We start from the raw sequence: 16,377 nt of genomic DNA, 5'->3' as shown, positions 1-16,377 counted from the left end.
TTCGTGCGTGCAGTCAGTGTTCATCTATTTATAAGACTATATCACGCCAAAAAAAAACAATAGTACAAGCAAATCATTAATTTTTATTTATCTAGATAGATGTTCAATTCGAATATCACAACCACAATACAAGATAATAAGAATCTTTATTGGTTTACCTAGTAAAACTAAAAGTATTGAAGTAACACAAAAAAAATCAATCATAACAAAATTAAAAGATTCGCAGATCGGCACAAAGTTTTCGATCAATAAAACTGTGAAATGGCCAGTAAAGTAGATTGATTTGAACTAAACGTTATTGGAACTTGCTTAAATATTTTCAATATTATTAGCCACATAACGGAATGACCGAAAAAGTGGCAGCTGTTTGAATACTTGAACAGAGCAGGGTCAAATCACACAGAGAGAGGCGCACCGAGGAATTTATTCAAATTCGGGTTTCACACAAACTTGTCAACTGATTATTTGTAGTGAAAGGGAAAATTATGGAGATCTCTGGTAACTATTCATTCATATTTGTAATGAAGATCTACAAGACTGGCGTTAGCTTGTAACTGACTGATATTTCCGTGCATTCAAAAACAGCGCAACAGCGATCTTACTTTTTTTTTTTTTTTTTTTATGATTGAAGGATTACTGGTGGCCCGGAGGCCTTTCCAGTTTCACCAGGACAGGTGGGCGAGCAAAGGCTCAGCCAGGAGGGGTGGGATTTGCTAACAGCTACCCGAGCGCCTCCGAAGGAGACCTAACAGCTCAAGAGCAGCTGCTTCGCGAATGAATCTACTACCGGATCGGAATCGCGACCCGCTGAGAAGATCCGGCGAGAAACTCAGCGAGCTGATTCATGGGTTAGGTTGCACGGCGAACTCTTTGTCGAGTTCGACGAGTACGGTTACCGAGGTCCCTAAGCCTGCTCCTAGAGCTGAAGGCGTCTAGTGCGAAGGTTATTGGATCTGATGGATCCGTAAGGACGTGTCTAGGGCGTCGACGGTGACTGGCTCCTGCATGATCAGGATTCGGGGAGTAGTCAGCGGCGGCTACGATAAGGCGATTATCATGACGCATAGCCTTATCGAAATACCGTTCCGACGCTGACTTCATGTATTTCTGTATAGATTCGAGGCCCAGGTCGTCGTGTAGGTCAACGTTCCTCACGAACCACGGAGCTCCGACGGCTAACCTGCAAAAGCGGGATTGTAGAGATTGAAGGGTGTCTATGTGCGTGCGGGCCGCGTGAGCGAACACCACACTCGCGTAAGTCATGACGGGCCTTATGCAAGTTTTGTAAAGTGTCACCTTGTTCCGAAGGGACATTTTACTCCGCTTACAAATCATGGGGTAGAGTCTACCGAGAATAAACGCGGCACGGTCACGGACTGATTTTATATGCGGGCGGAATGTCATCGATGCATCCAGGGTAACGCCCAGGTACTTGACCTTCCTGGCCCAGGGTATGGATTGACTAAAGAGAGTAATCGGGGGTGTGAGATTCCTCCTCCTAATACGGGAGGAAATCCGTGTGGAGCTTCCCCTCTGAAAGAGCACCGCAGTACTTTTCGCTGGGTTGATGTCTATGCGCCATTTTCGGAACCACTGTCCTAGGGCTAGGGCTGCGCTCTGAAGCTTCTTCGCGATTAGGGACTTGTTTCTACTGGAATAGTAAACAGTCGTGTCGTCGGCGAATAAAGCTAAATGGGTCGGCGGCGACCGGGGAATATCGTTAACGAATAAGCTAAATAGGAGGGGTGAGAGGACAGAGCCTTGCGGGACTCCAGCTGTGAGAGGTCGTGGGGAGGAGCGGGTTCCCTCGACTCGATATCGAAAAGAGCGGTTCGACAAAAAGTCCCGTATGATGAGCACGAGACTATCCGGCACACCCATGTTGAATAGTTTGAAAATCAAACCGTTGTGCCAGACTTTGTCGAACGCTTTTGCGACGTCGAAGAAGAGAGCTCCCGTGTATAACGGTTTTGGTCGATTAAGCCCCACAAGAATGTGCTCCGTGAGGCGGTGCACCTGTTGAACGCATGAGTGATTTGTACGGAATCCGAATTGTTCATCGATGAGAATGCCCTTGGATGAGACGAAGTCTCTGAGGCGTTTGTAGAGCAGACGCTCATACAGTTTGCCTAGAGACATGAGGAGGCTAATCGGGCGGTAGCTCGTCGGATGATTTTTTGGTTTACCGGGTTTATGTATGCCGATAACGTCCGCTTCTTTCCACACCGCGGGAAAGATACAGTTCGCCATAGCGGCATTGAAAATAGATGCCAACATCACGATGAGTTGGACGGGTAGAAGTTTAATAACGCGGTTGGATATACCGTCGGAACCGGGAGCCTTGCGAGGACGTAGGTCTTTGATCAAGTCTTTAACTTCCATCAGGGTGACGGGTGGTAACACATCAGAGGGTGGCAAGGAGGCTCTGCGTTCTACCTCACTGTCTACTAATTCTACATGCACAGGGTCCACGGATTGAGTGCTGGGCGTGCACTGGGTTTGCAATGTATCGGCCAGCAGCTCTGCTTTTTCGTCATCATCGAACGCCGTGAGTCGGCCTGAGGGGCCTACGAGGGGGGGCATAGTTACTACCGTATCCGATTTGAGAGTACGAGCTAAGCGGTAGTAAGACCTTTGGGAGGGCGCGAGTCCTTCTAAGAAATCAGACCATCTGGCATCTCGGACTTCGGCGATGCGAGACTTTACGTCGCGTTGTAGGGCACGCATTCGAATACGATTTTCCGCGGTAGGATACCTGTCGTAGGCGCGTATCGAGGCGTTCTTAGCTCTAAGGAGTTCCCTAATATCGTCGGACAATTTGAAGCGGTGAAGGAAGTCCTCCGCTACAACTTGTTTCGATGACCTATCTAATGTCGAGGTGATGTGTGACGTTAAGATGTCTATGGCTTCAGCGGTATCCTGAGGAGACGGGGTAGAGTCCGGGCTAAACGGTAGCGATGATGGATCAGATTCAGCCAGGCTGATGCCCAGCGTGTGCCAATCCACCACAGTCCTCGTGACGGGAACGGAATCGGGAGCGCGACCGAGCTTCATAACCACGGGACGGTGGTCTGAATCTAACTCTGAAACTACTTCGATCGAGTGTAAGCGCAGAGTTACGTTTTTTAATAACGCTATGTCGAGTATATCCGGGCGATGCGCGATATTTAGCGGGTAGTGAGTCGGGATTAGCGGAGCGACGATATCGAAGGCGAGATTATCGACTAACGCGTCAAGCCGCCTGCCATTCGGGGTTGTGGTGTGTGAGTTCCACCTAATGTGTTTACAATTTAGGTCGCCCGCCAGAATGACAGAGCTCCCCATGCCGAGCAGCGCCTCGATATCACTGCTTAGAACGATCTTATCCGGTGGAAGATAAACGGACGCGATAACGATCGGCGCGTGTCCCGTCAGTGAGATTCGGCACACTGATGCTTCGATATTAGCGAGCGCGGGAGGATCGAGTGGGACGCAATGCAGGGCTCTTCTATAGTAAATGACGGTACCACCACCACGAGCAGAGAGCCTGTCGTTCCTGACCATGTTATAGTTCGCGATTTTAGGGTCACGGCGCGCGGGCTTAAGTAGGGTCTCCTGCACTAAAAAGATATCAATTTGATGGTCACGCAAAAAGTCAGAAACCTGATCACGCTGATTTGCGAGACCGTAAGCGTTAAAAAATCCTATCGTTACGGATAGGGGCTTTATTCTACTTATATACGCCATTGATTACCGGCGGAGTGAGGGGAGGACGTACGTATTTAATGACGCGTATACGTCGGCGTATTCTTGCACAACGGCGATAAAGTGTTGTGCAGTGGAGGCGGCGCGGATGGCGTCGCCCAAAGCATTAACGCGATCAAAGTTGATCGACTGAAAGAAGTCGATCGCTAAAGCGAGATTGTCGGACGCGGTTGGAGGGCAAGTCGCGGGAGAGGGACGAGTCGCGGGGGCGGGACGAATCGCGGAGGAGGGAGTTGTAGCCGTGTTCATGTACGGCAGCGGTTTCGCCCAGGCCGAGACACTGGGCACCGGCGCCGGAACGAACGCTGGCTTAGCCTGCGACACAGAGGGTGCCGAGGCTTTGATGTCTGGGCCGGAAGCTCGGAGGCGGTTTTGGCGGGCGACGCGGCGATTTATTTTCGGGGCTCGGGGGCATCCGCGGTAATTTGCGGGGTGACCCTGTGTTCGACACAGGACGCAGCTAGGCGGTTCTGTCGCGGTTTTTTGATCGCGAGTGCATAGGGCCGTGGCGTGATCGCCTAAGCACTTGACGCATCGGGGGCGCGCGTGACAGTTACGGGAAGAATGCCCGTATAATTGGCAGTTATGGCACTGGCTAGGTGTGCCTTTCTTGTGTGGGGTTTCGACTGCGATTCCGGAAAGGCTACAGACCGTTCGGATGTTGAATATTTGCTTACCCTCGGGGGTAGGCTGGAGGGCGACGAGAACCATATTATATGGCTCCCTTCCGCGGCCTGTGTGCATGCGGTGTACGGAGTTAACCGGTAGGCCTTGTTCGAGAAGGTCGGCCTTGACGAGCTCTACATCTAACTCTTTAGGGATGCCACGTATAACGGCACGGAGTTCGCGCTCCTCCTGGAGCGTATATGTGTGGAAACTTATACGCTCCTTACGGAGGTAAGAAGAGAGGGCCCTATGGTCGTCGGATGTTCGAACCTTAATTTGAATGCCGTTCGCGAGATTACGGGCATTCGTAAAATTGATATTTTTGGCCTTAAGGGCCAGGGAAACTCGTTCCCAAGCTGCCTTCTCTTGAAGGATTACCGGGGGAGGGGTCTGGGCTTTATTTTGTGCCACCGGACGCGGCGACGGAGTGGCACGGGCTGGAGGCGCAACGGGAGTCTGAGGGCGGGGGCGCGACGCGTTCGCGGCTTTGCTAATTTTAGCGGCCGCGGGAGCTCGAGACTCCGCGGCACGCTTCTTACCCTTTTGCACCAGGGTGAATCCATCCGTCGATGAGGCGGGAGCGAGGTCGACCTCCATCTCCGAGTCAGAGTCGGAGGACGAGGAGGCGGGCGCAGGTGACCTACGAGTAGGTGTTTTGGACGGCGCGACGGAGGCCGCGGATGATCGCGCTGCTGGAACGGTGACCACGGCGGACGACGCAGCAGTTTTACTCGCCAGTATAGGCGACGCGGGAACGGCAGGCACGACGGAGGCTGCGGTGCTCGATGCAGAAGCTTTGCACGCAGGTACAGGCGACGCAGGAGCAGCGAGCTCGGTGGAGTCCACGAGAGGGCTCGCAGTGTGATCGGCCTTGAAGGCCTGAAACTCGGAAGTGAGCTTTGGGTAGCGAAGCCGGAGAAATTCCGCAAATACAGCGTCCATGATGTCTACGTGCCCAGGTGGGGCTACCCTGGGTCTTAGAAAACACTCGCCTTGCGGCGAGGCCCCAACTTCTCGGACCTGAGCGGTTCTATTGAACACAGGTGGCGATGCGGCACGATTACTGCAGGACAAAGAAAAATCACAACAAAATGGAAATAACAAAAAGAAACAAAACAATTAAACACTTCCAGGAAGACAGTTTGTCGGCAGATGTACCACGAACACAGAAATAACAAAAGGAAACAAAACAAATAAAAACTTCCAGGAAGAGCACTTAGTCGGCAGATGTACCACGAACACAGGCCGCGCGAACAATGGCCGGGCTAACAAAAGCCGGGCGAACAAAGGCCGGGCGATCGAGTGGTCGATGAGCACGTCCGCGCGTGACGGGTGCCTCTATCGGAATGAGCGATCTTACTGTGATGCTGGCGTACTATGATTGCCAATGTGCATTTACTAGCAGTAGGGCGTATTGTAATAAAGTATTCCAGTATGAAAATGTAACAGTTATTATACAACACAGTTGAGACTTCGAGCTCAAATCTGAAGGAAAGGGTTCTAGTAAGCTTCCAACATCAGGTGGACATACAATATTTTGAAACAACAACCTAAACCAATAATTCCCATGCTTATTTGCCAACCCTAGAGCGCAATTCTCGTCAGGGAGGTCAGTCATAAAATGTAAGCCAAATTAAATTGCAACAAGGATATTGTGTATTACTGTGCCGATCCCAATTAGCGAGGTAAAATGTAACAAGAAAGTATTGGAAATAAAACAATTTACGTACAAGATAAACTTCCCAAGCCAAACTAATTAGCGAAACTGGTTACACAAAAGAGGGTTTGAAAAAAATGTTATAACAAAAATAATGAAGTCAACTTTTCTATCAGCCAACACAACGGACATCTGACTCGGGGCAAAACTTTGCACTATTTAACTTTGAAACCCGGCTGAAGTTCGCAAAGACGGGAAACTCATTGTCTTTTCTCGTCTTGTATTAAATTGTGATCTCGGAGTATCGTAAAGTGGTTAGTGCAACCGCGGATCCAAAGTTACTTTGTTTGTTAATTTCGTCTGTAAGCCTATTTGTTTTGGAGACATTAATATCGGGCTGTGTTGCTTTGGATTGACTTTGTAGCCTTTCAATATTGTTTTGATTTAAAAGGGGGCTGTTAATATTAAAATAACGCTTGAGATCCTAGAGTGAAATCATACTTGTCTCAGATACATACTAAGTGCTTTTATTCATCTTGATAAATCCAGTTTTGTTATTTTAACTCCGTCTCCTATCGTTGTAACGAAAACAATATCTTTGTATGCTAACGGATAACATTAATAGTCATCTAATCTATGTATTACAATTTTTTAGTACCTTTCATCTTCATGAATACAGCGGTTGAGATAATTGGGATAGTGGCTTTCAAATCTCTTAACTATTATAAATACCGCAACTCTATTTAAACTCATATTCCTAATGAAGATTTCGAAACGGACCGCTGCTTAGAATCCTTGATGGTTTTTTTTCATTATCAATCTTTGACTACCATCAGATCATTCAGGAATGGAATCCTGCCAAACTAAATTTCCGACTTCATTCTTAAAGTGGCAATGGCCAGTTGAGTAAAATGTCCTGTGGTTTTCTCTCGGGTGATGTGACTGCATTGGGGTTAGAATTGTGTGACCAATACGAATATTTCCCATGTCTAATACATGTTCACGAACGACTTCCACTATGATGAAACAAATAATTAACTGTGCTGTAAAAGTCAGAATAAAAAATTGATGCTTTGCGTAAATAACGTGAGCTCGCGTGTATGTCCAACATCATGTCTATCTCTGCCGCAAATGTATGATGCAGACGGTTGAAATTCCCATAATTTTTAGATATTTTTTTTGGAAGGAAGCTTTGCTTTGGCTTGGAGCCCTTTCGAGCTTCGGGCTCAGCCAGGAGGGTTTAGCATATATATTAAGGCTTAACAGACTTTTTATTAAAATAATTGAGACTTAAACCTCAAGACACAGCTACATCCTCCAGTCTAATCAAATAAGCTGTGAGTTCGACTCATCTAAAAACAATAAATCTTCAATTATAAATTTCATTTGGAAGAGGAAGTAGTTAAACCAGCGGAGTATATGATTGGCGATAACAGATACAGAGCCGAACTTTCCGAAAACTTCTATTGAACTTTAAGTAAACAATAAGCTTAACTTGCGACGATTATGTTGCGTGAAGTGATTGTATAATTGATTTTAAATGGTTTAATCTGAATGGAAGATTTATTCAGTCAAAGCACGTATATCATGGAGAAGCTCTCACCCAAAATGCTGATCATATCTCACATTTATAGCCTGTGCTTAAATTAAACTGATTATTACCCTTGACTTCACCAGCGTGGCCAAGAAAAGGTGTTGGTATAGTTTCTATTGGAGGCGAGATATTTTTTCAGGATAAAAAGTACCCTATACCAAATAGCTGACTTAAAAAAATCATATCAATCAGTTTCTTTCTTTCAACGTGAAAGAAGCACTAACATACATTCAGTTTTACAATAGTTGTATAGAAGTATAGACTCTCTAGTGAAATAAAATCCAGTAGTAAATTCAGAGATACCCAAAGTTTCACGATACCGAAAGTATCAACAAACCGAACAAGAGTGAGCTTCGCGCTTAGCTGAACCATAAACTTTCTCAAACATATTTGATTAAGCGTAAAGTTTTGTTAAAACATCAAATATTTTCGATGCCAGCTTGACTTTATCGTCCAAGTGATTTTGAAACTGAACGTGAACACTTAGAAGTAGAATCCTAACTCAATAAAGCTTGCAGTGACGGTCCTTAAAATTGCTACATTGCATCATGTTCTTTTTGGTATTGCCATGAAAATGCTATAATGATTTCCATAAACTCTTGGATATTCTTAAATTCATTGATCATTATATTAAATCGCTCTCACCGACCCGTTACGGTACAGATTCCGACTAACTATTGTTTCCTTAGGTGCGCCTCGTTCCGCAAAATTGTGTTTGCCCGTTATAAATTGAGAATTCCTTCGCATTTCTTTCCCCTAGCCCTCCCGCTGTATAATATATTTTACAATCTTTTCTATTGCTCAATTCTGGTTGGGCTCTTCGGAGGCGTTGTAATTTGTTTTAAATTTTTTTTTCTCGTTCTAGTTCGTTCCGTTTCTTCCGTCTAATTTCCATTCCCGGGCCGGAGATCGGTTTTCTTGCAATTAATTTTTATTGATCCCCACGAGAAGCACTTGTTGTTTGAAGTGGGGCTTAAGTGTAACCGTGTAACAAGGGAATATTCGTCAGAAATGTTTATGGGGCAGACGACGATTAAATATGTTTAATTCATGATTACTGTTGAATTTGTAATTGTAAACATTAGGAATATTAAGGTTCTAATTGTTTTGTTCGACTAAAAAATGAATTGAAATTAAAATCGACCCAGTTTTTTACAAGTCAGTGTAATATTCCTGTGACACAGTAATGTAATTGTTCATCGTATGTTGTAAGACCGTATGGGCTTTTACCATATTTTAGCCTATTTCTGCCTTAAGCCTAGTATAACTTGTTACTAATTAACTTAAGTCGCGAAGCCAACATTTTAGTTATTGTATTTTAATTGAGTTAATTAAATCTTTCACACAGGAATGCTTGACTTCGAGGTAGAAATTGTAATGTTATTGGGACTTATACGGATTCACAGCACCTCAAAACCAATAAATATGCATTGAGGCACAGAACAACGTCGCGTCCCTTTTCAGACTAATGTCATAATTAATAAACCGGTTAGAAAATGAGTCAGAAAAAGCTATATTGCCAAAGCCAACTACTGTCAAGTCAACACAGGAAATGACAGTATGGTGGTAATTCCAGTCATAAATGTTTTGTGCAAAGGTTATCAGACGTGTTAAGTATGCATAATACATTCTAATTTAATCCTCTATTGAGCTATTTACAATGAAATACTCGGTAATTATTAATAATTTAAAACTTAAATCGAATAGAGAACAGATATGTATTGTATACATATACATATCATTCGTAATGAAAGCTCATTGGAACGTTTAGTGGTTCAAGGAAGAGTATACGGTCAACGCTCTCGTGATCGATCATCCACAAGATGGACAGACTTGGTTAAGCTATCTACGAAGTGTTCCCTTAGTGAGTGTACACGTACCGCCACTAATAGAGAGAGATGGAGAAGTCTCTCAAAAGCCGCAACCAAACATTAAGACATACGTAACCACGACCACTCCACTAGGATTGTGCGACTGAGAAGAATAATGTTTAAACAAGAATACAAGAACTTGAAGCCTATAGAAGTTTTTATAGTTTGATATCATCATTGAACAACTCGATGGGGAATCGACAGGGTCACCCAAAGATACCAAAGCTGTATTAAGGCCTATGGTTGTATACTCCTTCAAACCGTACATAAATAATAACATGTAATAACGTTCGGAAAAAATAGTGCGGAGGATTTTATTACAAAACTGGCTAACTGCTACACGGGGAAAGTACATATTACTGGAAACACACTGTGATACAATGCAACGGTCCGAAATAGTGTGTAAGAAATAGGTTTTAATGAAGGATGGTACGAAAGTCTATAGGAAACCATGAAACCGCCTCAATTAATTCTAACAAGAGAACATTTAATTTTGTTTTCTTGCATAAGATCAAGGCTACGACTGTCTATTTATTACAAGATGGTAGTATTTTCGTGTCAGTATGTATAATACTAGCTTCCACATTTACGACTGTGTAACATCTAAAAATCGCATTAAAAATCCAATTAGCTTAATTTATTTCACGAAAAAATCTTCAGCACTAAAATAGGATACATATATTATTTAAAAATCTATTCGCATACCTTTAACTCCTGAGCTGACTTGGCACTGGTATTTGGCGTCGTCATCTAAATTTACGTCTCTGATGTCCAAAGAGTAGTCACCTACGAGAAAAACAAAATATGGTTTAGGATCAACCAATTATGACATAACAACGAAAATATTTGCAAAGACCATTTTAACAAGAGCTCTACGAGGTAATTGCTTTTTGTCAATAGCAATTAAAGAAATCGGAGTGGTAAAAAATACGCTAGGCGAGTAATATTATAATGCGAACTCGAATTATCGTAAGAGAAGTGAGTCCGCACGGATAGGTACCACCACCCTGCCTATTTCTGCCATGAAGCAGTAATGCCTTTCGGTTTGAAAGGTGGAGCGCAGCCGTTGCAAAACTATACTTGAAACCTTAGAACTTATAATAATATCTCAATGTGGGTGGCGCGTTTACGTTGTAGATGTCTATGAGCTCCAATAACCACTGAACACCAGGTGGGCTGTGAGCTCGTCCACCCATCTAAGCAATAAACATAAAAAAAAGAAAACTGCGCGGGTACCACAATCCTCCTTTTTTCTATTGGGAATCATTCGTTTACTCCAATTTTCCTAAGGAAAGGCCTAAGGCCTGAAGGTTTATTCCAGCTACGCGCGAATGGATAGGTGAGCTCATGGGTTCAGTCTGTGCAAATTTGCTAAGATTAACCCTAGCAAGAGCAGTTTTACCTCTAACGACACAACGAAAGAACCTAACGCTACTGTACAATGATTTGTAATATCTATCATCATCAGCCTGTGGCAGTCCACTGCTGGACATAGGCCTTCCCCAAAGCTCGCCACTGAACCCGATCTTCGGTTCTACGCATCCAGTTACTGCCAGCTGCCTTGCGCAGGTCGTCGCTCCATCTAGCAGGAGGGCGTCCTACACTACGTTTGCCGGTTCACGGTCTCCACTCCAGAACACGTCTACCCCAACGGTTATCGGTTCCGCGACATATGTGACCAGCCCACTATCCTCGTATTATAATCCTATAATATTTAGCCTAATATCTATAGGCACCAGTAATTATGTAAGTCTAATATATCATATCTTGACCTAGTAAGCGTACACAATTAGACCAAGATTGAAGGTGGAATTATCGATATTTTCATGACTAGTCTAATATATAAAATTCTCGTGTCACAGTTTTCGTTGCCATACTACTCCGAAACGGCTTGACCGATTTTGATGAAATTTTTTGTGCTTATCCGGTATCTATGAGAATCGGCCAACATCTATTTTTCATCCCCCTAAATGTTAGGGGTAGTCCACCCCTAAATTTTATTTTTTATTTTTTAGACAAAATTTTTAATTTCTATTTTCTTATGATACAACATACAAAAATACATACAATCCTCAATTTTCACCCTTCTACGATCAACCCCTTATTTTTTAATAGCCATTTTAGTAATTTAATCATTTTCTATCCCGCTCGATAACATCAATTATTATCACTTGGTAAGTTATCCCCTCCATGTGTCTACCGGTGTCACTTCTCACCCTGTAAACAGCACGGAGTAGGGATGTTACCTCTACAGTTTTCGGCTATTATTAGTGTTTATGCTTCAAGCGTAGTAGTTAAACATTTTTAGTTCATCGCCTTTCATGTCAGATGAAAAATGTACAAAAAATTTCCCTAAAGATTTTACTAACGATACGATCACAAATGTCAACGGATATCCAATATATCGTCGAAGGAATCCAGATAATGGCAGACAATCATTTATTAAAAACATCAGCAACACAGACATTGATATTGACAATCGTTGGGTCGTGCCATATTCGCCCCTGCTGAGCAAAACATACAATGCTCATATTAATGTTGAGTTCTGCAGTTCTGTGAAGAGCATCAAATACATTTACAATTATGTCCATAAAGGCAGTGAGATGGCGGTGCTTAGAGTGGAAAATATGAATGTACACACACAAACATTCGCTTGAGGCGTTGTACAGGACATTGAAAGATATTAAAAACAACGACAAACTATTTGGTGGCACTCTGTTAGTCCTTTAAGGTGACTTCAGACAAACACTTCCCGTCATTCCACGTTCAACATACGCTGATGAAATCAACGCCTGCTTAAAATCATCGACATTGTGGCGTAATGTTGAAATAGTACAGCTGAAAGTAAATATGCGCGTTCATATGCTTCAAGATCCATCCGCTGAAACATTCTCAAAACAACTCTTAGATATCGGCGATGGAAAAGTCACTATAGCTGAAACTGGATACATAAAATTAGCGAATGATTTCTGCACTATCATTGATTCGCAAGATGCTCTCATTGAACAAATATTTCCCGATGTACACACGAATTACATAAATCTCGAGTGGCTTGCAGGAAGAGCAATGTTAGCTGCAAAACATGTGGACGTTGACATTTTAAATCTGAAGATACAACAGTTATTGCCAGGGGACTTGGTATCATATAAATGTATTGATACAGTTTGCGATGACACTGAAGCTGTAAATTTTCCAACAGAGTTTTTGAACTCACTGGATTTGCCAGGCATGCCACCACATAACTTACAATTAAAGGTTGGATCTCCCATCAAGTTTGTTTGTATTAGCTAAAGACGGGCTAACAAAAAATATTGTTCACGCTGCAGCATTAAGAGATTAATATTATGTAATGAATTAATTAGGTATATATATAACTATTACTTTTAATAAATTAAAACAATTAATGTTTGGTGTTTTGTTATTTTTAAACAACATTCCCTCATCGTTCACAGCGCTCCAGGCTTTTTTCACTCATATTCCACATCCTTATACACTTCAAATAAGTTAGTAATTTTTTTTACTACACTAGAAATTCTCTAGAAATCTTATATATGGCAAGACAACGTTTGCCGGGTCAGCTAGTACTATATATAAATAACCTCTGTTGACGCCAACCATTAAGGACGATCAATCTATATCAAACTACTAAATAATAAAGTATCATTACTTGAATTGTCGATCTTGACATTATCCGAAATTTTATATTTGATTTTGATGACGTCTTTTTGACGTGGCTGAGTGTAGTTGAGGCTACCCGACTTCAGTGGTAGCTAGACATAGCGTGAATTATACGACTCACCCACCAAGACCTGAGGTCAAATACCGGTGGCAGAGCGATATATGAGCTCTGAGGGTTTTTTTTATTGCTCAGATGGGTGGACAAGCTCACAGCCCACCTGGTTGTTAAGTGGTTACTGGAGCCCATAGACATCTACAACGTAAATGCGCCACCCACCTCGAGATATAAGTTCTAAGGTCTCAAGTATAGTTACAACGGCTGCCCCGCCCTTCAAACCGAAACGCCTTACTACATCTCGGCAGAAACAGGCAGGGTGGTGGTACCTACCCGTGCAGACTCACAAGAGGTCCTGCCACCAGTAATTACACAAATTACAATTTTGCGGGTTTAGTTTTTATTATACAATGTTAGCCCTTCACCGTGGAAGTCAATCGTGAATATTTGATAAGTAAAAAGTGGTTGCATCGCTTGACACGAATGCACCGAACGTCTTATCATTTAGGCCACGACGACGACGGTAGACACCATAACCCTGTTTATGTTGTCACTGTCTGTGGGTTCCGGTCTAGGTAGGTCGTGAGCTCTTCCATCCATTCAATCAATAAATTAAAAATACGTTTTTTTCCATTAATAGAAATTCAGTAATGCTCGTATTCCTCTATTCTTCATGAGCTCTTTATTAGAATTAAGTCGACTTTATTTATACAATATTTAACTATCGAAATTTCCTAAATGTGATTAATGGTTCGTGACGAAATTAATTACTACAGGCTTATAAATACTTATTGGGTATTGTACTGCTACTTAAAGGAACTTTGTTTGTTGTAAAGTTCATTGACAAAAAAGAAATATTCCAAATAAGTTTACTTAAGTCGTCGTGGCCTAAAGGATAAGACGTCCGGTGCATTCGTATGTAGCGATGCACCGGTGTTCGAATCCCGCAGGCGGGTACCAATTTTTCTAATGAAATACGTACTCAACAAATGTTCACAATTGACTTCCACGGCGAAGGAATAACATCGTGTAATAAAAACCAAACCCGCAAAATTATAATTTGCGTAATCACTGGTGGTAGGACCTCTTGGGAGTCCGCACGGGTAGGTACCACCACCCCGCCTATTTTCGCCGTGAAGCAGTAATGCGTTTCGGTTCGAAGGGTGGGGTAGCCGTTGTAACCATACTGAGACCTTAGAACTTATATCTCGAGGTGGGTGGCGCATTTACGTTGTAGATGTCTATGGGCTCCAGTAACCACTTAACACCAGGTGGGCTGTGAGCTCGTCCATCCATCTAAGCAATAAAAAAAAAAAAAAAACTTAATAAATTATAGTAATGCAAGTCTATGATTTATATATTATGATAACGAGTTGTTTGATATTTGAAAATATTTAAAGATCCTAAAAATTTTTCGCAATATTTTTTTTACATTTGATAAATTAATTAAATTGTGATAATATTTAAAACAATTCAAGTTCGTCAGTAAACAACGAATTAAAAGTGAATAAATCAAGTTAATAAAAAATAAATACACTAATTTAATTGAAGTGTTGAAAATGTTTTTATAATTTTTTTTTTATCAACTTGCTCGACTATAGGTACCTATAGATTTTGATCTAAATAAACTTGCAAAGCTTACCTTTAGATTTAACATCTTTTGGGCTAACTTTAATAATATATACACCTATAGATAAAAACAAGCAGCCGAAAGAGAATACAATGAGTTACGGCTAATACTACAATTGGTAGCGTTGAATCCATTAAACAATCCCAAATCATTGTTCGTTCAAACAAATATACAATGGATTGAACTAACTAATATCTGTTACTTTTATTCAAATTCAAATTCAAATTCAAGTTCAAAATCATTTATTTCAACTTAGATGTCAGTATGACACACTTGTTGAATGTCAAAATACAAATAACAATGTTAACTCTACCACCGGTTCCAAAAAAAGCCACACTCCTGAGAAGAACTGGCGAAACAAACTCAGCGGGCTTTTTTTTTGTTTTCTCTCAAATATTTTCTTTTTTTAAAATAAATAAAAATATTTACAATAAAAGAAATAACAAGTCAAAAAATACAATTAAAAAAATAATAATAATAATGAAAAATGAAAAGGCCAGGAGCGAGCGCCTCATTCCCACGTAGTGCCATCTAGTAAATAATCCTTAACTTTATAATATGCCTTGTTGCACAAACGTTCCTTAACAGTTTTCTTAAATCTATGAACAGGTAGTAATTGAACGTTTAGTGGGATCTTGTTGAAAAGAATGAGGCGCACATTCATAAAACTCGGTAGGCAGCGGCCTAGCTCTGCCCCTGGCATTGCTGAGGTCCATGGGCGACGGTGACCACTCACCATCAGGTGGGCCGTATGCTCGTCTGTCTACATGGGCAATAAAAAAAAAGTACTAACCTTCCTCGTCGCTACCGATCATCTTATACCGGTCATAGCCGCTCAACTCTCTGTGGAGTCCAAGGCCGAAATCATCCTTTGTCCACTGGAGTTGACCCACCTTGTTTTCAACTCTGCATGGCAGTGTCACCCTCGAGCCAATAACGGCGGTCTGTAAAGAATTTTTGAAGTTATACTTTTCAGATTCTCCTTAACGTATAGGTGAGCTCACAGGGCTCAAAACGGGTGTATTGCTAACACTAGCCCTAGCAAGAGCAGTGCTTCGTAGAATCTACTACTGGATCGGAAACGGGACCCACTGAGAAGATCCGACGAGAAACTCAGTGGACTGAAACTTATTTAGGCGTGTTAACACGTACGATAACACAACATAACATTTTAAAATGTTCCTGCATAATACTATAAAAATTGACAAGACGCAACTAGAACAAGAAAATCGTCTTGTTGAAACCAGTAATGGGTGCGCTTCAGGCCTAAATCTCTGAAAGCGACAACTCATGGAGGCGTTTAGTATTTTAATACGATTAAAATTAAGGGTATATTGAAATAAATATGACTACATAACGTCTAATTTAGGACCATCAAAATACGGGGTAAAGAGTATCTAAATTAATGTCAGTATTTTGAAATCCGGACTTTGTTTTTGTCTAATTACTTCGTAATATAGACATGCAAAACTTCAATTATAA

The 16,377-nt window shown here is 42.1% G+C and overlaps 1 protein-coding gene across 1 annotated transcript in view; it reads right to left on the bottom strand.

Annotated features, from left to right (window-relative positions):
* LOC101739776 (irregular chiasm C-roughest protein) overlaps positions 1-16,377 on the bottom strand; it is a 109,489-nt gene that overhangs the window by 45,509 nt on the left and 47,603 nt on the right. The window contains exons 3-4 of the mRNA XM_004924864.5: positions 15,689-15,839; positions 10,238-10,318 (exon numbers count right to left, since the gene is read on the bottom strand). Of these exons, the coding sequence (XP_004924921.1) occupies positions 10,238-10,318; positions 15,689-15,839 (232 nt within the window). The remainder of the gene's footprint in view (positions 1-10,237; positions 10,319-15,688; positions 15,840-16,377) is intronic.

Source organism: Bombyx mori, chromosome 24 (genome assembly GCF_030269925.1).
Source record: "Bombyx mori chromosome 24, ASM3026992v2".
Classification (NCBI taxonomy): Eukaryota; Metazoa; Arthropoda; class Insecta; order Lepidoptera; family Bombycidae; genus Bombyx; species Bombyx mori.
The sequence above is the reverse complement of the archived record's forward strand: the minus strand, read 5'-3'. Positions and strand labels throughout refer to the sequence as shown.